The sequence below is a fragment of the Podarcis pityusensis genome, assembly GCF_964106645.2.
Source record: "Podarcis pityusensis genome assembly, chromosome: 1".
Classification (NCBI taxonomy): domain Eukaryota; kingdom Metazoa; phylum Chordata; class Lepidosauria; order Squamata; family Lacertidae; genus Podarcis; species Podarcis pityusensis.
Window position 1 is genome coordinate 128,384,794 of NC_138028.1, and position 23,953 is coordinate 128,408,746.

Here is a 23,953-nt window from a genome sequence, read left to right on the forward strand (position 1 = left end):
AGGGGGGAATCGCACGTAAGCCAAGGAAATATTATTGCATTGCACTTCGGTATGTACAGAGAACAGCACAAAAATGATACCCCTAAAAAAAACCAAAGCGTCACCCAACACTTCAGAATCCAGGACTCCGACTTGAATGTCTCTTGCTTTGTCTAAGTAGTGGCATGTTCCTAATTTTCTTCTTTACAGGTATAAGGCAAATGGCATAAAAGGGCTTTTAGCAGCAAGGAAATCTGAAGTTTAAACATGCTGTTTTCAGGAATCACTTCCTTCTTCAAAGTTGAAGGGGAATTTCCGACGGCTATATTTTTATGTGGAAATTCTTCCATTTTAACAATGATTTGTTTCATAAAATAATCAGAAACATAGAAAACACATATCAATCAGACTAGGTGATTTCAAAATTAACTTTTTAAGATACCTATATCAGGAAAATATTTTTTTTCCTTAATCCACAGTTCTTTGGACATATTAAAATCAATATGTTGACATGCCTTCAGTACTTTTATTTTCCCTTAAAACTTCAGCAATGCAAGGGAAGAGCTGCTTTCAATTTGCTTAAATTTAATATATTAAGTATCCTTTATTGATTTCTTTTCCTAGTCAATTATTTTCCAGTATTAATTACTGGAAAAAACTTCTGAGATATTTACACAACCTGTAAAATGAAAATGGCAATTTTCTTTTTAGCTTTGCCTATTCAACACTGGTCAAATAAAAATAAGCTGAATTGGAGCCAAAACCATTTGGAGTATGGAAAAAATTCCATCAAATATTCAACATTTTCTACCCAACCACCCACATTGCTGAGTGTTTTTCACGGCAGAAGACAGTTCATATTCTCCTTTCTCCTTCCCTCCTCACTTTTCAAATATGAAAGTACAAAGATCAATACCTCTGCTGTCAGCTGTCTCTGGGCATCTTTGGAAGCTTGTAGGTGCAATTTCAACTCTTCCTTTTCAATTACATGCTGAGGGAACATAGAAGATGATTATTTCAGCCTTTCCAGAATATTATTGGAAGTAACAATCACTTAGCACAAGGAACTGCCCCCCCCCCCATCAATGGTGGCAAACTGGATCTGACTGGCAGACCAGAACCAGAACTGGCCCACCCTCTACAGATCAGTTTTTACTATCACAACCTTTCACCTTATGTCATTTGACAGGTGATTGAACTTTGAAGAAGCACTTAAATTGTGCTCACAGTTCTTCTTTTGCAGCCCCTGCTTGAATTCAAGCAACAGCTGCAAAGAACCCATTCAGCAGCGATCAATTCCACTTGGGAGTTCCCGAGTGGAGCTGGTTCCTGGAAGGACCTCCATTTGGTGACCTCAAATGCAACCATGAGCACCTTCCAAGTTTCCCAACTGTTGCCCTGCTAGTGTGGGATAAAAAGGCAAAGGACCCCTGACAGTTAAGTCCAGTTGCGAATGACTCTGAGGTTGCAGCGCTCATCTCGCTTTACTGGCAGAGGGAACTGACGTTTGTCCGCAGAAGGTTTTTTTCAGATCATTTGGCAGCATGACTAAGCTGCTTCTGGCGAAACCAGAGCTGCACATGGAAACGCCCTTTACCTTCCTGCCAGAGCGGTATCTCTTTATGTACTTGCACCTTGACGTGCTTTTGAACTGCTAGGTTGGCAGGAGCAGGGACCGAGCAACGGGAGCTCACCCCGTCGCGGGGATTTGAACCGCCGACCTTCCAATTGGTAAGCCCTAGGTTCAGTGGTTTAGACCACAGCGCCACCTGCGTCCCTGTGGGATAACCTGCCCCAAATCATTTGATGTCAGGTGTGGGAGAGGTGAGTGTGGCTGGGGAAAAACCTCTTTGCAGGCCGGAGACCTGACAAGCCTAAATTGGCCCATGGACCAAATGTTTCCCATCCCTGCTCAAGCCTATGAGCACACAAACCTCTTTAATTTTATGCTGAAGATCAACAATCTGGGACAAGAGGGATGAGATCTCTTCCTGGTACTGAAGCAGCTCTTCATTCTTCCTTGCCAGCTCCTCACTCATTCTTGCTATCTGAGCATTCGTTTCCCCTAAAATATGCATCACAATACATGGTAAGTTAAGGAAATGACTTAACTAAGTACTGCCCATACTAAAATAACATAATAACTGAAGGCTTTCGCAAACCTAAGTTGTTGGGGGGGGGGGGGAATCGTAATGAAACAACAGCAAAAGCCAGAATCATCCGAATAGTAAAAAAGCAATCAAGGGAGGAATTCATTCCAGCTTCTTGGTCATCAACAGTGCAAGTTTTCCAGACAGAATTATCCCCCCTCTCTGCTCCTGCATGCTGTTCTGGGGGTTCTCCCCATCAAGCCAATTTTGGCAGGAGGAGGAGAGGGAAAGCTCTGTTGTGCTAATTGTTGTCCTTGTGCAGTCATTTGCCAGCAGGGCTCAACAGTTGACACCCACGGCAAGATGGCAACAATCCTTACTCCAGCCCAGATGTTCTAGATTCTGCTTCTTACAGCAGCACTGGCCTTAGTCATAGCTAACACTAACTGGAATTTTGATATCAGCATCATACCATTGTTTCAACAACCTTGCAAATACTAGTTAACACAAGATTTGTTCAGATTCCAGCCTTGACCACATTAAGGCTGGCAAGGAAAGGTTAGGGCAATAGGGAATTGTGGGGGGAAGGGACATGGGGAAGTCACACACAACCCTGTGGCTCATTTTGATAGCTAGGTAGGTAATTAGAAACATCAGGTCGGTAATACATAAAATTCTTTAGTAGGTTTGTTCTAGGTATGTATGTGCAGAATTGAGAAACTGATATTGGTAAAGCAAACCTGGAGTATCAGTAGGAGATCTACAAGATCTTTAAGTTTGTGTGCCTGTTTTGAAAAAGGCCACTTTAAAAAGGATTCTCATCGGTAAATTGCATAGCAGAGATTATTTTCTATAACTGGATGAGAACAACTAAAAGCTAGAAAGGTTGTTGAGAAGTGGCTCTTTTATTTAGATGACGTTAGAATTCAAAGTTTCTGAAAACCCCATATCTCACCTACAAAGTTTCAAGGGAGCCAAGAATAATGTAGTAATTCCAGGGCTTGCATTAAAGATGGTATTCTACTTGTTAAGACAGAATGAATTGCAAACTGTATTAAAGCATCAAAAATGTTAGTTGAAAACTTTTAGAAAAATATTATGACTGCCAAGCGTGAGAGATTAGAAAACGATCTGGAATATCATGCTTACATTAGAGAAAGAAAGAGGTTTGGGAATAAAAACAAAAATGGACCAGCTTTACAGGAGACAGAAATTCAAACAGTAATCTGTTTAGACCAGTGAGAAACTACTTTACAACATGGTATAAATCACATGGTTTATATTTTCTGCTATCACATGGTTTATATTTTCTGCTATTTTCATTTATACGTTTTCATGTTTCTTTACAGAAATGTATTTGCATTGTTGCCTGTGTCAAAATTTGCTTTATGAACCCTTTGGCTGCAGCAGGTTTAGAAAACTTAACATCTTTAAGGGAGGTCAATGCTAGTAAGGCTAATTGCTTATACAGATTTATGACATGGAAAGATAGGGGTGTGGCTGATGAGTTTATATTCAATGATAAAAATATTTTTCTTAATTCCTAGGGGAAGAAGCCACCTATAGACTTACTGATCTCTTTGACACAGTCACTGACCAGCTGCTGTTCCTTCTCTTCGTATGTCATGGTTTCAGTCTTCAGATGGCAGGCCTTCAGAAACATTGAGAATTCTTCATTAATTTTAAAGATAGTCCTGCATGTAAATAGATTCTCTCCTCTACCCACTCCCCAACCAATCAAAAATAAGTTCACTATATCCTAAGATGTTGTGAATTTGACAATTAAGTGTGTCACTTGTTTCCATTTAAGCCACTTCCTTCACTTCAGGAAACACCAATTGCTATGAACAAATATGAAGCTGGGTGGTTATACAAATCAACCAACCACATTCTAAAACAGACACTTCAAAGGAAACCGTTTACTGCAAAAGCTGCCAGAAAAAGCAAGGAAATTAAGATTAACATTTCTGTTTGATCCACCTTGAGTTCAACATACTGCTAATTACCATGGCATTTTCTTTTTCTAATAGGTAGACGTATTTGTTAAACCTTAGCAATGTGTCGCTGTACTTATGTTGAATGTCTGCACTGATGCTTCATAATGCATATTTTATTTTTCTGGTATCTTCGCTCTCTCTTATTTTTCCTTCTGTATTTTTTCCCTTATAATTCTAAAACACACACACACACACACACACACAGTCAGAGAAATCCACTAGCCTGAAAACAAATGAAATCACCAATATCATACAAGATGTTAGAGAATATAGCTTTAAAAAATGGAGGTTTTCGTAATTAGTATTTTCATCTGAAATACAAAAAAAGACAATAAGCCTTCAGCAAAAGACAGAAGTCACTTTCAATCTAAAATAAAGACATGGTAAGTTTATAAAAAGGGACGCGGGTGGCGCTGTGGGTTAAACCACAGAGCCTAGGACTTGCCGATCAGAAGGTCGGTGGTTCGAATCCCCATGACGGGGTGAGCTCCCCTTGCTCGGTCCCTGCTCCTGCCAACCTAGCAGTTCAAAAGCACGTCAAAGTGCAAGTAGATAAATAGGTACCGCTCCAGCGGGAAGGTAAACGGCATTTCCGTGCACTGCTCTGGTTCGCCAGAAGCGGCTTAGTCATGCTGGCCACATGACCCGGAAGCTGTACGCCGGCTCCCTCGGCTAATAAAGCGAGATGAGTGCCGCAACCCCAGAGTTGGTCACGACTGGACCTAATGGTCAGGGATCCCTTTACCCTTTACCTTAAGTATATAAAGAATAACCAACTGAACAATGTATCTATGGGGTTTATGAGACTGAACTCTAAACTAAATCCTCAAGGACCATCTTGGCTGCGGGTTCTGGAGGACCTGCTCTCTGCCTTACAGGCCTTTTCCACCTGGCGTGGAATGGTGGGTCCCTGACTGACTCCAGCTGCAAAAGCAGAGGCTGTTGAAGAAGCCACAGACCATCTTGGCTGTCACTTAGCGCAGACCCAGGTCATTGAGCCTGAGCTTCCACAGCTGCCACCCGCCATGAACCACCATTGGCAGGATTGGCAGCAACAGTAGCTATGTTCTGTGCTTATGATATTTTACTTTCTTGTTAATTAGATGTGCATTTTATATTTGACTTCCTTTAGTAATGTTTTATTTTGGAAAGTCTAAGATATTTCTTGTTAATGCAACTTTGCTGCATTAATTGTGCATTCTGTGCAGCAGCTGCTCTCCTTTGTAATGTTTTATTTTGAAATCTTTAAGATAACATGTGAGCATCCTGTTAAATGCTCTGAATGTATACTTTATATCTGTTTTATCCCGGATTGTTTTATTTGATGGTTTAAGATGTTGTAAACTGCTTTGAAATTTTTCCTTAAAATGCAAGTACTGAAATGAAACGATGATGATGAGGATATCACAAGCTTGTCCTGAGTTTCAGTAGATCCTTAAGATCTGTTTCCCAATTCCAGTTAAGAATGCTTGACAGAAATATGAATGTAGCTAAACTTACCTTTGTCCGAAGAGAAATGTTTTCCTCCTCCAGTTCCCTGAGTTTATCCTGCAATATATCCAACTGTAGAAGACTCTGTGACAGGTTGAAGGACTCATTGAAGCGCAGGGGCGTGGAACAGCTAGAGTCAGTCTCGCTTTCTTCAGAAGCAATGGACACGACACGAAGCAGCTCATCTTTTTTTGTTAGTTCATGTTGCAGCTGGTGGACCTGATTTCAAACAACTTTTTTTTACTGAACACGGTCAACAATGCACAACATTGCAACCACCTCCAGTGAATTGGAGCTCTAGATTGGAGGGCTCCACCCATTTCTCTGCAGTAGCTACCTATGCTGAACTGCCAATTGCAAGATACTTTTGAGACTCAATGAGTAACTCTGCTTAAATAGCTTGCCAAGTTCCGCACTGTCCTACAAGACATATTATAGTATTGTTTTTCTCATTGTACATAGGACACTGACCAAGCATTACAACATTTTTCATACTGAATTTGCTGGCTGATTTGACTTCTTCATCACATTATGTTTCTTCTTCTTTTCCAATTTTTTTTATTGATTTTCCACATTTATCACAGAAATGACATAACAAAACAACACACAACAGAGAAAAACATACTACGCTACAAAAAACCAAACACACAAGAAAAAGAATTTATTTTTTCAAATACCTAATTCTCATTACATTAATAACTGACTTCCTCAAATCCCCTCTGAATTTCATTATATCACCTGTATAAGTTTTCCAAATTCATATTTCTAATGATATTAACTCCTTTCATTTACTAACTTCTTCTCCTTTATTAATATTGTACTCCATAATATTTACTTCCACATATTCATATTCTACCCCTAAGCCTATTTGTTACTTCCAAGGATTTTCTATTTATCTAAATATTCTTTAAATTTCTTCCAATCCTCTTGAGTCTCCTCTTCTTTCTGGTCACAGATTCTTCCAGTCAGGTCAGCCAGCTCCATAAAGTCCAACATCTTCATCTGCCACATCACATTATGTTTCAAATAAATACACATTTCTGTAGAGGGTTTAGTCTGATGCAATCATCTGATCTTCCACCATACAGCAAGCACCTCCGGCCACTTAAAATGCTTCAGGTTTAATACTACTTACTTTATCAAAGGCTTGTCCCAGTTGTTCTTCCAGAGCTTCATTTTGCTCAGTTAGGATATGGTTCCGTTTAAGCAGGGCTTGTCCAATTCGTGCTGCCAATTCAAGGTCCCGATCTCTCTGCTCAGAAAGACCAAGAGAGGACTTTATGATCCTGCCCAAATTTAAGATCTGCATTTAAGGTCTTGCTTGTGTGTCTGCTTTTAAATTGACTAGGTGCTGAGCACACGAAACAGGGCCTTCACAACGGTAGCTCTGCCGATGTGAAACTATCTTCCAGTTAACATTTATTTGCTTAACCCATTCAGACCTGGAATTCAACAAAGCCTTAAGAGTTTCTTTTTACTATTGCCTCTCCTTAAGAATTTGCCTGATCTAATTTGTTATCTCTTATGTGCCTGTTTATCTGAATCTACACACTGGGCTGATAAATTCGTACCAAACCAGTTAAAAACAAACAAACTATTGTTTAATGTGAACAATCATCACATTGGTGCGTGCAGCTAATGCAGTGTTTGAATCATTCTTCTCTTGTGGTTGCCACAACTTCTGGGAACAAGCCAATGCCTATTTTGACATGACGTTCAAATCGAGGCTCGTGGTTTGTAAAAGCCAACATGGCGATTCTGGCACTCAGTAGGTGAGCTCCAGCTGTTTTAACATCCTTTAATAATTATCTGCAGCTCTTTAAAATGTGACTTATTTTTGCCTAAACATTCCCTTTTAATTCTCAGACCAATTCTTGGTAGCACAGCAGTTTATGACTTGAGTCATAAATCTTTTTGCCTGCTATAATTTTTTAAAGAGATCTTGTAACTCAGACATCTGCTTTGAGGAATGTCTGTAGCTCAGTCAGTTTTGGGCACCTCTAGGTATGTCTGGGAGAGCTCAACATCAGCCATACTGAGCTAGGTGGACTAATACTTTGACTCCGCTTAAGGCCGCTTCCTATGTACAGTGGTGCCCTGCAAGACGAATGCATCGCAAGACGGAAAACCCGCTAGACGAAAGGGTTTTCCGTTTTGGAGGTGCTTCGCAAAACGAATTTCCTATGTGCTTGCTTCGCAAGACGAAAATGTCTTGCGAGTTCCTGCGGGGTTTTTTTTCCTTTCCCCCCCCTTTTTCCCAAGCCGCTAAACCGCTTATCAGCTGATGGCTAAGCCGCTTATCAGCTGATCTTTAAGCCGCTTAACAGCTGATGCTAAGCCGCTTATCAGCTGATCGTTAAGCCGCTTATCAGCTGATCTTTAAGCCGGCTAAGCCGCTAATACTGTAGCGCTAAGCCGCTAAACCTCTAATGGGCTTGCTTCGCAAGACGAAAAAACCCGCAAGACGAAGAGACTCGCGGAACGGATTCTTTTCGTCTTGCGAGGCACCACTGTACAGCAAATAAACCTTAACAAGTACAAACAAAAAACAAAAAACTGTACCTCAGCCAGCAGATGTGTGACCACTTCAACATCATTACAGTTGTTTGTCACCAGCTCTCGTCTGTCTGTGCCAAGAACTGAAAACCGAAAGAACTTCTTAATGTGGTTTAAACAAAACACAGAGGGTTGAATCCAGTGCTCCGCATGCTTCACTCCATTATGCAATTTGACTTGTTTCCTTTCCTCCCCCTCCATGTGTCCCCAAGATCTGCTCTGAAAGGTCCCCCAACTCTCCAGAGATGATTTTAAGGGTACATGGAGGGGGCAGGAGAGAAAGGCGTTCGACTGCGCAAATGGAAGTCCATTGCTGGAGTGTTGGATACCAGTCAGAATCCCTAAGTGATACACACTTGGGAACTTCCAGGATACTTGCGAGAATTAGTGGATGGCTTGAAAGACATGTTAAAATGTATATGGAAAACATGAAACAATAACAGTATGGAGCAGTAGAGAGCAAGAGGAATAGGGAAAGCAAAACTTTAGCCATTAGTTTTAATGGAAAGGTTTGCAATGAAAGATTAAGAAAAAGCATGACAACCATGGAAGTGTTAAACAACAAGCAATTTCTACTATCTCGTCATGCAAAGGGTGGGAACAGGTGGGCACTTGAATTACCTTGGGCATGTTTGCGAGGTCCGGCCAAGGAAGAAGGGGGAAGTTCAAGAAGAGCTAGTACGGAAGAACAGAATAAAAGCAGAAGAGGAAAAGGAAAACATCAATAGTTACAAAACTGTTGTGGTTTCTGGATTTGTGGTTCGGTTACCAAAACATACTTGCTATATATAGCCCTGAATGTTCAAGGAAGTTCCTATTACTGTGTCAGATGTCCTGATGCAGCTGCGGCAATCTGTATGCAGAAGCACGAAATGGCTCAGTAAAAACTGTACATCCAGCACCTGGGTCTGAATCCCTTGCTGGACAGAATGTGTGCATACAGCAGATGGTTGACAGAGTTGACTCTGAGAGTGGCATCTACAGGAAAATCCTCACATGCAGCAATATTTGCACTGCACAGTGCCACACAATAGGATCTCTAGACAGAGGCCATGTAGCACATCAACTGTTTACATCTCATAGAACGGAATGGATAACCCCTGAGTCCACGAGGCTCTTTCTACACTGTAGATACTATTGTATTCTGGCTTCAGATCAGGCTTTTTAAAAAATGCCAAATTAGAAAAGTAGCTGGGAAACATTTATGCGCAGTTTTATTTGTCAACCATGTTTTCTTATTTTCTCATTTTGCAGATAATCAAAGAACAATGACACAAACAAAACCGCCACCTGCCCTCCTCAGGAGATGAGATTACAGATTACCATGAGGCCAGCACCCCCTAGGACAACACAATTCCAGTCACTTATCCAAATGAATAAACAAATTATATGGTTTAAAATTGGGCTAGCCATAAAATTTTGTAGTGTGTGGGAAGTTGCACTGTGTCCTCTTTAGCCGTGTGCAGTTGTAAAAGCAACATCTGAGCTATTGTCACAAACATTTTTAATTCCTAGGAATGTTTGAGTGTATACATGTCACACAGCAAAGATAGATAACTGAACCTTACCAAGCAAAGATGTGACTGCTTCAACATCAATTAACTTTAAAAATGGGTACATCACCTGATGAACACTTAGTTGGACACACTCCAAAAAATGAGTGTTCATTATCCACAAGTATCTGAAGAAACATCATACCTTGTGGTTCTCATTACTGTATGATGTTCAACGGCTGGCAGGAGCTGATTTGATTTCCCACTAAGGCAGAAATTCTATGCACACTTACCTAGAAGTAAGCCACATGGATATAGTTGGACTTACGGAAAAGTGTGTTTAGGATTGCAGCTTAAAAGGTTTAGGGAATGCATCTAATCCAATGGGCATGAAAATCTTTTTAACACAAATCACAGAAGGTTCCGATGATTTACATCGGGTGTGGATATAGGAACATGTTATATAATTTCCATTCCAACAGAATTTCATTTGTAGGCTTCCATAGCATGGAATGTTGGGCTTTTACTGTGAGAAGGTACAGAGAGGAAGCAAGTGTTGCCTCCTCAAAGCAGTTATTGCAGAGCTTACTTACTCAGAAGTATGTCTCCCTATACTCAAGGGGACTTACTCTTAGGAAAGTGTGCATTGGACTGCAGCCTAAAGTTCCCTAAGGAAGGGCTTGTGGAAGCCAAAATAGAATGAACATTAAAGGATATTTTGCATCCCCCTTATTTCTGCCTGTGGTATTACTGATAAGCAGAGTCTCAAGTTAACTTCTTTTTAGCCTTTTCCTCCCTTCCCCTGGAGAGTGAACTTACTTTCCTGTGAAAGCTAGCAGCAAAAGTATCCTGGCTCTGCTCCAACCAGTAGGAGGAAAAGCCAGTTCCATAACAAGCAAGCCCTGATATTATCCTTATTGTAAATCCTAGGTGTGCCACCACAGAGCAAATATAGAGAACTGAACCTTAGCAAGCAAAGATTGACTATTTCAACATCAATAATTTCTTAAAAGGTGGGTACATCATTCTATGAACACTGAGCTGTTTTTTCATTGTTTCACTGCTGTACAACTCCAACAAAGAAGTGTTCACCTAGTTATAGTTAACTCACATTATTTATGAATGTTTTGATGCCTTTTGTTTTAAATATCTAATTTTTAAATACTTTGACCAGAAAGGGCCATGGTGATGGATTATGCAAAGGCCACTAAAATGTAGCTGGGACACTCCCTGACGTACAGAGTATCAATGCCTTGTGTGCCATAGAGAACAGTAAACACATAGATCGCAAATATTTTTTATGCCTCTATTTATATCCAAATGGCTTACAGCTTATTTGAGAAGAGGTCAGAAAGAGGGAATGAAATAATTCATTTTTCTTAAAGAATGGAAGCACAAATGCCATCACAGCTTAAGTTCTAAGAACAGTTGCTCAGCGATGCTGTGCCACCAATGGCATTATCAAATTCTTCAAAGTGCTCTAGCAATTTTGCGTTCTTAAAGCACTTCACAAACATTATCTTCGGGGAATTCTCACAACTATCCTGCAAGATGGGTCAGTAACACCCCTACATTTTAAAAGCATTATATAATGGCAGGATTCCCACGAAATGGCAAACCGTAGCTTGCCATACACAAGCAGATCATGTGCATTTTGCTCTTTCACACTAGTGCCAGGAGGAAACAAACCACAATCCCTGGCTAAACATTATGCCCAAACCAAAAATCATGGGTTGTTTTTTCCCATGCTAAACCACAATGGTAATTCAAAATTTGTTCTTTGTGTTTATGATTCACGGATAGGCAAACATGACAAATATGCCACAAATATTGAAAGATCAAAGGAAGAAAAGGAGTCTACGATCTCACTGGGCAAGAGTCAGCCCATTGTATAAACCGAAGCAGCTTTTTAGCTCCCAGGCAGAAGATGTATACCGTATTTTTTGCTCTGTAAGAAACACTTTTCCCCTCCTAAAAAGTAAGGGGAAATGTGCGTGCGTCTTATGGAGCGAATGCAGGCTGCGCAGCTTTCGCTGAAGCCAGGAGAGAAAGAGGGATCAGTGTGCCCCAATCTCTCTTGCTCTCCTGGCTTCAGGGATAGCCGCCCAAAGCCTCCTGAGTGCAGTGGGAGCACTCCCGCTGTGCTCTGGAGGCTTCGCGTTGCTTTTGCTGAAGCCAGGAGAGCAAGAGGGATCGATCCCTCTTGCTCTCCTGGCTTCGCTTCGCTGGAGAGACGCTGTGCAGCTTTCCTTTTCTGTGCAGCGCCCCTTCAGCGAAGTGGGAGGAGAAACGGAGCCCCTTCCGTTTCTCCTCCCGCTTTGTTGGAGAGGTGCTGAGCAGAGAGGGAGAGAATGGTTTTTTTTTCTTGTTCTCCTCCTCTAAAACTAGGTGCATCTTATGGTCGCGTGCATCTTAAAAGAGCGAAAAATACGGTAATTTAATTCTGTATCTTATAGGGACCTTCCCTCAAAAGCTAAGAGAGAGAAGGCTTACTAAGACCACTAATAGTGCAGTTCTACTCATGTCTACTCAGAAGTAAATTCTAATGAATTCAATGCAGCTTACTTCCAAGGTAAATGGGTCAGGATTTCAGCCTCTGAGTTTATGGCTGAGGCTATATTCAAACTGTGTCTGAAGAGGTTGGTCAGGATTACCACCATGCTATTCCAACAGTCAACTACAATTCTACAAAACGATTCCGGATTGATAACTTGTAGTTAGCCCAAAATCAGGATAAAAGGAATCTATGTGAAGTATTTATGTGCCCACTTACCCTGTAGAGTGACAGCTGTAAGCAGCTCTTCATTTTGATTCATGTCCCTGTTGTCTAGTGCCATGTCCGAGTGTATATGGAACAGTTGAGAATATGCCAAGAAACAGTGCTTGTTCAGTATTTTTCCTTCTGCAGCAGGCACTGCCTCTGCGCCACAACACAATAACTTTCTAATATTTACTCAAGTTGTCTAGGAAATAAACATTCCTGAACAGTAGTGCCATAAAGCAGGGAGGAGCTATATTGCAATACTATACTATCAGCACAGTGAGTTCAGAGTGCATTAGAAAAATGATGCTTTAGTTCCCTAGATTCAGGACTCTAAAAATATGCAGCATTGCAATTTGATCTAATCCTCCTATAGAAGTTAGATTTCTTATTTATTCTTAAGCTGTAGGTGTTCATAGAGTACTCTAATCCGATGCAATACTGATTCTGCCCTGCTAAATTAATTACTGATAGTTGTGAGCTTTCATTTGAATATATTCTGATGTTGCATTGCTGTGACCATGCAGACCAGAGTTGTTTAAGAATTTCAGGGCAGCAGATCTGCTATGGATACAGTAAATTCACCAAAGCTGTATAACTAGTTTTAAATGGGAATGCATGCACTCCTTTTTTGTAAATAATAATTTCTATCCTCTACTTTCCTTACATTCCTTGTTTTATGTATTTACCGTATTTTTCGCCCCATAGGACGCACCTAGTTTTTTTGGGGGGGGGGGGAAATAAAGAAAAAAAATTTATTTCCCCCCCCCCCAGGCGCGGGGCTGGGGCGGGAGAAGCCCAAGCTTCCGCCGACCCCAGCCACCAGAACACGCAGCTCTGGGAGCTTGCGGGGCTGGGGGAGAGGGAAGCCTGAGCTTCCCCCTCCCCCAGAACGGGTCCCAGAGGGATGCAGAAGCTGCCCGCAGCTTCGGCATCGCTCTGGCAGCTTGCGGGGCTGAGGGAGTTGGAAGCCCAAGCTTCCCCCTCCCCCAGCACGGGTCCCAGAGGGATGCAGAAGCTGCCCGCAGCTTCGGCATCGCTCTGGCAGCTTGCGGGGCTGAGGGAGTTGGAAGCCCAAGCTTCCCCCTCCCCCAGAATGGACCCCGGGAGGGCAGGCAGCTCTGCGTGACCCTCCGGAGGCTGGCGCCGGGCTCCGGAGGGTTGCGCAGAGCTTCCTGAAGCCTGGAGAGCGAGAGCCTCTCGCTCTCCAGGCTTCAGCGAAAGCCTGTATTCGCCCCATAGGACGCACCCACATTTCCCCTTCATTTTTGAAGGGGAAAAAGTGCGTCCTATAGGGCGAAAAATACGGTATTTAATTTATATCCCATTCTATACCAAGAGCTCTGAGTAGTTTACAGAATTTTTAAAAATAGCCATGATGGCTCACAATCTAAGGACTGTGATTTAGAATCTCAGATCAAGCAATACAGAAACCACATTGAGACATCCAGATGTTACAAACCCAAGCAAAATATCTCTCCTACTTCCTAGCTGCCTATGAATGAGCATTTCTGTGTGAAACCTGTCCCCAACTGTTTTATTATATTTATATTGTTCTAAGGAAGGGGTTAGGAAAGGAAAGAAATAAGAGATTTACACCACTAGTTCATTTCTGCAACAGCTTACTAAAAGCACATGTTATGCTACAATGAGTATTTTGCACTTCTGGTAAAAAAACCCTAGTTATTATTATTTTTAAAATGAGGATAGTAACAACAGAGAGGGGCAAAATATTGTACATTTCAATTTTTCGAAGTTCTCATAAAACTGAAAAACTAGACAAAGTCAAAACAAGTTACTGATGGGAGTCAACCAGGTAAGTTGTAGAGATGCAGAAAAAATGTGTTGGAATAGACCTGTCGCTAAATCTCCTGGGAGACTGTACTCATTTTGCCTAACCGTTTTTAAGTGAGTTTTGGGGGTGGGAACGATGGGGAAGCATCAGGAAGAAAGAATACATGTATACTTCACATTGCATGAGAAAGTCAAGGTGGTTATGTGTTCATCTCGAAACTAATCAATTTTTGAATACAATACTATGAGACTAAGATACCTTTTAAGCAGCCATGGATCAACTTCATATAACCAGAACAGCCAAACAAATTAACCCTCTAAAAATACAGACGACTTGCAACTTACAAGGGGGTTAAGTTCTAGAGATAGCACATAGAGCCAAAATAGTGTATAGTCAAAACACACACTTCCTGCACCTCCAGATGTTCTCCCAAATGCAAAGACGGGTGGGATTGATGCTTTTCCCACTGGATGCCCCCTGCTCCTGGCTAAGCATGTAAAGATGAATTCATGCAAGTTAGATGCTGACAGGCCTAGACAGCATCTGGAGAAGTAGAGACATCACCTTGCCAACAAAGGTCTGTATAGTTAAAGCTATGGTTTTCCCAGTAGTGGTGTATGGAAGTGAGAGCTGGACCATAAAGAAGGCTGATCGCCGAAGAATTGATGCTTTTGAATTATGGTGCTGGAGGAGACTCTTGAGAGTCCCATGGACTGCAAGAAGATCAAACCTCTCCATTCTTAAGGAAATCAGCCCTGAGTGCACACTGGAAGGACAGATCATGAAGCTGAGGCTCCAGTACTTTGGCCACCTCATGAGAAGAGAAGACTCCCTGGAGAAGACCCTGATGTTGGGAAAGATGGAGGGCACAAGAAGAAGGGGGCGACAGAGGACGAGATGGTTGGATAGTGTTTTCAAGGTTACCAGCTTGAGTTTGACCAAACTGCGGGAGGCAGTGGAGGACAGAGGTGCCTGGCGTTCTCTGGTCCATGGGGTCACAAAGAGTCAGACACGACTAAACGACTAAACAACAACAAACAGGTTTAAGTTGTGAGTTGACCATAATTGCCTTTACCACCTCCAGTCCAAGAGTACAAAAGAGCTGTAATTTTTAAGCCTTGTACACAGTATTGCAAATTGGGTTTTTGTGGGAAAACACAAGGTTTACTTATGACACACACTTCATTACACATCTGTGTGATCCCATGCAGAAATATGTGCAAGTCATCTGTTTGCATTCATATTTTTCTGGTCTGAAAAAGACAACCCTAGTTTTTAGTTAAAAAATGACCAAAACAATTATTATGCAGCCCTAACCAAATTGTCTTCAATAGTACCAAATTATCTGTTTAGGAAGAGAGAACAGTTTGGGATTTTCAGTGAGAGCAAATTGTTTCCTGCTATGGGGCCAAGCCTACTTTTCAAACTCTGTACATAACCAACATTTCATAAGGCTCTTTTCAACATTTTGGCAAAATTAGGTTCTAAGAATCCAGAAATGTGAACACCTACCCACAGTACACTGAACAAATATTTTTATGATGATAGAATAGCTTAAAGAGTGAAAGTGAAAAACATGGAAATAAAAAGCTGTATAAGTCAATATTTAAGCAGACCTACATTGTTAGAGTTGTATAATCAAGTTATGAAAGGAAAAAAAAGATACCAAGGCTCTGTTTATTTTAAGGGTTTTGCATATAACCCAAGGTAATTCTCTCAGTTATAACCAACCATTTATTCCCCCATAAGCTAAGTTCTTTTGTAACTCTGACCAAGAGTTATAAAATGTGAATTGCTACCAGCATTATGCCTACTTTTTATAGTCTGATACATTTGGAAATAAACATATTTCTGGGTGTGTGTACTGAAAATATGTGAACTCATGCAATGTTCATCTGAAATTGCTTAGACTTTCCACTGCAGAACATGGCGTGAAACCAGTATGGTTTCATGGATGAGTTATGAGCTTTGACCTGAGAAACTTTCAAGTTTCAGTGCAACCACAAATTCATTAATGAGCATTATTGTTTCTCATTATTATACGGCCTTCAACTGCTCTTAGAAACTGATTAAATTTCACAACGAGGGAGAGATTTTATGCATGCCTACCTAGAAGTAAGCCCCACTAATACAACCAGACTTACATCCGTGTAAACATGTATAGATTGCACTCCTAGCTTGCATTTATATTTATCACAGCGGGGAGAGACTAACCCTTGGCCTTTAAGATGTCGTAATTTCCATAATTTCTGATCACTGGTCATGCCAGCTGGGGGGGTTGCAGGAGCCCAACAATGTTTGGTGCAGAAATGAAAAATGGCTGCATTGATTTCGGAGCTACTGTTCTACAGCAACTCAGCAGAGTAAACAAAAATGCAGGGAACAGGCAAGTGTTGAGCTTTTTTAAGGGGGGATTGCTAAAAATCGCTGCCTCTCGTCTGTCCCATCGCCGGCAGAAGCTGCCAATCGCCCGTCCAATTGCCACAGCGTCAGCCAATCAACACCAGCCATTGCCGCAGCAACCAATAACATGACCAATAGCTGCTGACAGCCGCAGCAGCAACCAATCAAACATCCACCCTATGCACGATCCATGTATAAGATGACCCCAATTTTTTAGCATGATTTTTAAAGGAAAATACCTAGAAAAGTATGGTATATTGATGCCTCCTGGGACTGTGTTGGGGACCTCAGATATACAGCACTTAGACTGTATGAAATTTCTACAGCCTTGTCAGGTCACTGTAATTCTCACTTTGTCCAGCGTCACAAAGGCCAAGCGGAGGCTGAGCAGGGATTTGATCAGGGCATCACCTAAGCAGTTCATTTATATTTTTCATTTCAGTCCCTGGCAGTGAGCAAAAGCACTTACTCATGTAACGGATGGTCTCTTCAGAAAGAACTGGAGAAGAGATTTCAGAGACATGACTGTGGCAGCCTGGAGACTGGGTCCAGTCGGCATTTTCAGAGAGACATAAAGAATCCACACGTAACTTGTATTGAGGCAGCTGTTCCTCCAGCATGCTCACCAGCTCAACTTCAGCGAGATCTTCATTAGGACAAACATCTAAAAAGGCATATATATATATACAGGCAGGCATCAGGATACCAATCTGCTTTGGGATGAATACTAAAGAAACTATTTATTTGCTTTGCTTTGACAATAAAAGCAGCCATGATAGCTTATCAATAGTGATTTAAACCTAGGCTAGACAGAAACAGCACAATCCTTGGTACATTTAACTAAATAAACACTAATAAATTAGCAGCTTTGTCAGCACCAAACTACTAAAATGCATCTACGTGGGTTTCCCCCCAGCTTACACATTTTCTAGCTGATAAATGTGAAATGCATTATTAACTAAAGAGTAGAAATGCTTTTATGCATTATTTTATATTAAAGCTGTAGATCAGATCAGATCGCAATTTGGATAAAGGTTCTGTGAGTACATAAATCTTTGCATTAGATTAGTGACCATTTTCCTTTGCAACTCATGTCTTTAAAAAAATATATATTCTAAAGGAGCAGCACTTTGACTTGTACTGTATAGATGAGGGGTCCATCCAGGTTGTGTAACTATCTGTCCCATTTTTCAATCCAAACAGTTTATAACAATTGGAGTGACAAATACTTTTAAATTTTAGAAACTGCCCTTCATCCAAAAATGGATTCCAGAGTGGTATATCTGGGCCTTTTACCTGATTTTCAACTTACCAGTGATGTTTTCTGAATCTCTGTGGTTGAAATTCATGAGGTTTGCTTCACACTTCAGTTATTTGGAAACCACATCCTGCATGCACATTGTGTGTTGCTCCTTCTCATTTTGGTTTGATTGTTTTGGTTTAAAACCAGAGTAGACAACAGCCATTGGTCTACACTGGCATTACGAGTATGTGCTTCTTTCTTAAGCTGTGTTAGGTCCGAGGTGACACATTTGAAACTTGTGCCTCATTGAATATTGCGATCTTTATGTTATGATCTTGCCTGGATCAGCCATCATCTTGAAATAAAAAGAAAAAAATCAGTTTTAGACATTAAGCTGAACAAAATATCAGGAAGCCATTCTATGAAGAAACACAGGCAGGGTTCACAATTCATAGCTCTTACTACTTAAGGATTTTACAGAAATAGTTAAGTCAAGTTGTACAGCACCTACAACTAGCCTCTTTTCTTATGATTAGTCATGTTCAACAGCTGCAGGACTGGAATGGCATCAAGTCTTTTATCTGTTTCCACCGATAAATCTCTCCCTGGAACCATGAATCAACTCCCAAGGACTGTCCACAGGTTGCAGATAATTAACAGTGCCCCAAATATCTTCTTAATTAGCTATGCCATAAACAAAGCTATCATTCTTAAAAGGTAAATTACACAATGTTACACATTTCCCCCAGTTAATTCAGTTCGCAAATTCCCCAAATATATTAAAGATATTTCAGGACAACTTTATGAATCATAAAGTACTACCCGTACCACATTCTTTTTAGGGGTCTGATGCTTTGTATTAATTTAAAGGATAATCTGTGATAATCACATATCCATTAACTGGAACACTCCAAGGGACTCTACTGTACTGAGGGGAAGGAGAGTGAAAGCAACCTCCGCGGCGGGAGGAGGAGCAGCCGTCAACCATCAAAGTCATGCTGCTGCTATGTTTGGCTCCACCCCTGGCCCCTCCCACCATCGCATGTGTGTGACATCATGCATATGATGTCATCCCCCCCTAATCGCCCTCACAAGCTGGCAATTCTGGTTCTGTATGTGTCATGTTATAAACGTTAGCATCCTGAAATCATAAAGAGAAGTTCTTTGTGTGGATAATAACAGCTATCAAATCTCTAATCACCGATTAACCTCATTTCCCCACTATCTGAAAGGTATCTATTCGATTTGCTTGCTTTCAATTTAAAGATGTTGTGATAAGTCAAAATCTATACTGGATTCTCAGCATCTTTAAAATATCACTAAACGATCCAGTCACATTGAATATTTATATTTAGCAACCAACCACTGACATCACTAAGTAAATATTAGCTGTATTATTTATCTATAACTACTATCACTGAATATACATTTACCAATATTATACATATTGGCAATCCAAGCATAATCTACAAGTACAAAATCACATTTTTTAAAATTATTTAATTCCAAGGGATATTTTAGAAATGTATAATTTTGTATATTCAAGGTAGGCTCATATTGTTAGCGTGATAGCAAGATAATGATTCCAGAGGAAGTTATTTTAGTCTGTGGGAGTAAACAAATTATACCACTGGTATCTTAAAGACTAACTTATTTTTACGTGGCCTTTTCTAAACCAACCCCTACTTTATTAGATTCGTGAAAAGAAGAGGTAAGGTAGTGGACATGTATAGAGAGGAGAAAATATTAGAGGGAGAGAACAATAAGCACAGCAGATTAGAGAAACTGCATGATAAAATCCATTCGAGTCCAAGAAAAACATTTAGCCAAGTAAACTTTGTAGGCACATAATAAAATATATTATGAAGGGACAGTAAAACTCTCTTGAAATGTCAGAATATTGGAAAATTTAAATATGTGGATTATTAGACCAGTAAAATACAAAAAGGAAAGAGAAAAAGTGTTAAACATAATTCCATGTTGTTCTCTTTCTTCCTCTGACTAATAGGTTAGAGGGCACAGAAGTCAATGCTATTTTCCGCCCAGTACTGTCTGGTTCTCTGGCAATCCTACTTTCAGACAGCTGTTGTGATGCATTCTGGCCTGCCTCTGGCCTTATTACTGTAATCCTGCTGAAAAGCTGTCAATACACTTCATATGTATGCTGTCTTCCAGTGATTAATTCTGAATATTTTAATCTGGAAAGTTCTTTAATTTTTTTATAACTTATAGAGGTCAATATTACAATTCAGGAAATTAGGAAACAGAAAGCTATTGATGCTGTTTATTCTGATAACTCAGTAGGTTATACCGCAGAAACTCCTCATCAGAATCTTAATTCCCCCCCCCCAATATGAATGTATCAACAATATATCAAAATCATGCAAATGATTGATTCTGTATCAATTAATGACATTTTGGACCAATTCATCACAGGCTGAACTCTTGGTATGGACAGTTTTTTTCATGGTAGAGTATTTAAATACACCCTGAAGCAGTTTGGTCTGGGGAAAACTTTATACAATCAAGCATACTGAAATAGTAAACTGACCACAAATAGCTCAGTAAAGTCTATTTTTATACCAGTTGTTCAACAAGGAGGAGAATTTGCAAACATTCTTGACCTGTGGACATTGCTTATGAGACTTCTCCCAGCAATGCTTTGGGATATTATACAAAAATGGCAGGTACAATTCATCCTTCAGTTCCAGCTTCGGAATACTGCCAAATGATCTATTATTAGTATTTTTACAGAGCTAGAAAGGCAGAGGGAGTGGGGGGACAAATTAGCAAACTGAAGTAGACATAGACAGTTTTTATAAACTAAACTTTGGACATGTGTTTAAAAAAGCCTCCTATGATGCAGCAGAAATACACAATGCACATTAGCAATGGTGTCTAGGTTTTCTCCTGCACACAACAGCTTTGGATTTCCCTCATTCAGCTCTCTAAGTACAAATGATACAAGACAAATTTCGGAAGCTTAGCACAGCAAAGAGTGCCAGTATTTTCTGAATAATGCATCAGTGCTTCATGAAACCTACTGGAGCAAAGGTGAACTACTTTGGCAAAATGCCTTGAGGAAGTCATACAGTAAGTTCAACTAGGAGTCCTTAGCCACAATGCTTCTGTTTAAAACCACTTTTCACTTATTTTAGGGAACTACCGTATTTTTTGCTCTATTAGACTCACTTTTTCCCTCCTAAAAAGTAAGGGGAAATGTGTGTGCGTCTTATGGAGCGAATGCAGGCTGCGCAGCTATCCCAGAAGCCAGAACAGCAAGAGGGATTGCTGCTTTCACTGTGCAGCGATCCCTCTTGCTGTTCTGGCTTCTGGGATTCAGATTTTTTCTTTTCTTGTTTTCCTCCTCCAAAAACTAGGTGCGTCTTGTGGTCTGGTGCGTCTTATAGAGCGAAAAATACGGTAATTGATTGGAATATCTGCTCATATATCCTTCACTGCCAACCTGCACTTATGATCAGTGTCGAGACTGAGGTGAGGGGCAAACCTTCATAAAATAACATTTAAACTGCAATCTTAAACTAGCTTACATGGGAACGAACGCTTACATGAGAACAGTGTGGCTTATTTCTGAGCACTGCATAGGACAACGCTGTTAGTACATAGGCCAAACACATTGAAGCACATAATGCTGACAAATATTGAGGCAACATTTATCACAGGAAATACCTGCTGCTTATCAAACACCATGGCTATTTGCAGACTCCCTCTATTGTGCTAAGCTATTTTTACTCTTTGCCAAAGTCCAACTCTTCAAAATAGCAGTCAAATAGCAAACGTTCCAATTCTAAGCAGTCAAGAAAATTGTATGCCATTACTATCTGAACAGTTTATTTGCCAGATAAAGAAGTGCAACACTAGATTTATTTATTTTTTTACATATCAAAATGTACCTATAGCCTAGTGAAGAGCTAATGATAACAGAGTAGTGCACTGGCAAGGAAAGAGAGTAAAAGGTAAAGAAACCCCTGACCATTAGGTCCAGTTGTGACTGACTCTGGGGTTGTGGCGCTCATCTCGCTTTATTGGCCAAGGGAGCCAGCATACAGCTTCCGGGTCATGTGGCCAGAATGACTAAGGCGCTTCTGGTGAACCAGAGCAGTGCACGGAAATGCCGTTTACCTTCCCGCCGGAGCAGTACCTATTTATCTACTTGCACTTTGACATGCTTTCAAACTGCTAGGTTGGCAGGAGCTGGGACCGAGCAACGGGAGCTCACCCCGTCACAGGGATTCGAACCGCCGACCTTCTGATCGGCAAGTCCTAGGCTCTGTGGTTTAACCCACAGCGCCACTTGCCCTAGGTAATATTATGTAATTTACTGAAGTCTATTTATACATAGTTTATTGAAGTTTCATTCCAACCTTCCTCTGTGGAGCTCAGGGGGACATACATGGAACCTTCCCCAAGTGCCCCATGCTTTTATGACGGAAGAACTTGACCATTGGTGTTTCTCGTGCACTGGGTGTATTGGCAAAGATCACTGATGCAACTTATCAGAACTATTCAAACAGCACCAAAATAATTCTTAGAAAAGGAAAGCATTCAATAAATTATGCACCAAATAAGCACATCTAGTATATAATTCCAAACACTCTTTTAGGCTTTCCAAGTAAGTCTCTTTTAAAAGACTTTCAAACATCTCTTACGGTCAACTTTATATCTGTCATACTTTGAAACATGACAAATGCCGTAATCTGGATATATTTCTACTTGTAACCATAAACTTTCTGTTCAAACAGTACAACTCAATCATATAAAGAGCTCTTCAACATTTAATAAGCCTGCAGCAATAACACTAACTTTACACAGCCTACTTGGTTTCATTCTTTTGCCTCCAGCTGGGACTGATGCCACCCAGGGGTACATGCAACATGATAATGCTGTTTCTTAAATACAGTAATGGGTTTTTTTTTTGGGGGGGGGGAATTCTCTGAAGAAATATTAAACTGGCTAAATCCTACGTGCACCTTTATGGGATAACATCAACATTCACCTGACTGGGCAGTAACTGACACATTTCCATAAGCACACTCTTCTGAATCTACTATAATTACTGCCTCTGCTATATATTATATACAGTATACTTTAGTAGCATCTTGACTGTTGTGCTTCTTATTCTCCCTTAACTGTGCAAATGACGCTGTAAAATAAATGGGGAGCTTAATGCAAGCAGGTAAAATGGATGGGAGAGGAATTGCTATGGAGGGTTAATGGAATAAGGAATAATGTATGAGCAGAGCAGAATGAATATGGGGGCTTAATGGAACCGGATCTGGTGGAATTCGTTTAAATATATGCAATAATTGCAGGGTTGTTTTTTATTTTTTCCAAATTATGAGAAATTTTCTCCTGCTGGGCATGCCATCTGCTATTATCACCTTGAGCAAGAAAAACAGACACAGTTATCTCATTAGGAATACGTACTGTATATGTATTGTACAATGCCATGCACTGTATCCAAAATAGTCAACTGTAAGTTTCCATGTAATTTTTTGGTACTGAAAAACAAAAAGCATTAAGTTTCCACCTCGGCCACAGTCATTTTTACAGCTTGGCCACAGCTACTATACCATGCGATTCTCAGTAGATACATTGGTCAATGCATCCCTTGACCCAAAAAACGTCAAGCACCCCCACTGCAGAAAGATTGATCATTACTGCTGTTACGTCGCAATCAGCTTTAAATAACTTTGTATCAAGCAATGGCTGCATTCTCCCATCATGGTAAACCATGGTTTACCATAAATACCCACATCACTCCCATTTGGATTCCACATCCCCCACTAGTGGCAGCCACAAATCATAATCCTTAGCTAAGTGTTGCATCTGTAACAGGGATTATAGTATGTTTTGCACCAACAAACAACAATCTGAAGCCAAGGTCTATTACTGGCTTACTAACTGTGGCTTATTGGAATGAAATAAACAATTACCCCACATTTCAGATGCAATGCTAAGCCAAGGATCATGGATTGCTACTCCAGCTCACCAACAGGAAAGACCAAAGCAGGGGTTATCTGCACGTTCACCGTAAGCAATTAACAACTGATTTCATCTATCCATGGGCAAGTATTTTATTCAAATATATATGCCCAGTGAAAAGCCCATCAGTAAATTATCT

General features: G+C 40.5%; 1 protein-coding gene across 3 annotated transcripts in view; it reads right to left on the reverse strand.

Moving 5' to 3' along the window:
* The window catches only part of TRAK2 (trafficking kinesin protein 2), a 44,581-nt gene that overhangs the window by 17,536 nt on the left and 3,092 nt on the right, over window positions 1-23,953 (reverse strand). Inside the window, exons 2-11 of one of the 3 annotated variants that reach the window (XM_081016425.1) lie at window positions 23,257-23,330; window positions 17,878-18,163; window positions 17,035-17,229; window positions 8,735-8,788; window positions 8,120-8,196; window positions 6,693-6,809; window positions 5,567-5,776; window positions 3,642-3,720; window positions 1,914-2,044; window positions 896-970 (exon numbers count right to left, since the gene is read on the reverse strand). In XM_081016425.1, the coding sequence (XP_080872551.1) occupies window positions 896-970; window positions 1,914-2,044; window positions 3,642-3,720; window positions 5,567-5,776; window positions 6,693-6,809; window positions 8,120-8,196; window positions 8,735-8,788; window positions 17,035-17,229; window positions 17,878-17,914 (975 nt within the window). In that variant the 5' untranslated portion in view covers window positions 17,915-18,163; window positions 23,257-23,330. The remainder of the gene's footprint in view (window positions 1-895; window positions 971-1,913; window positions 2,045-3,641; window positions 3,721-5,566; window positions 5,777-6,692; window positions 6,810-8,119; window positions 8,197-8,734; window positions 8,789-17,034; window positions 17,230-17,877; window positions 18,164-23,256; window positions 23,331-23,953) is intronic. The other 2 variants (XM_081016424.1, XM_081016426.1) reach the window with 2 other exon arrangements.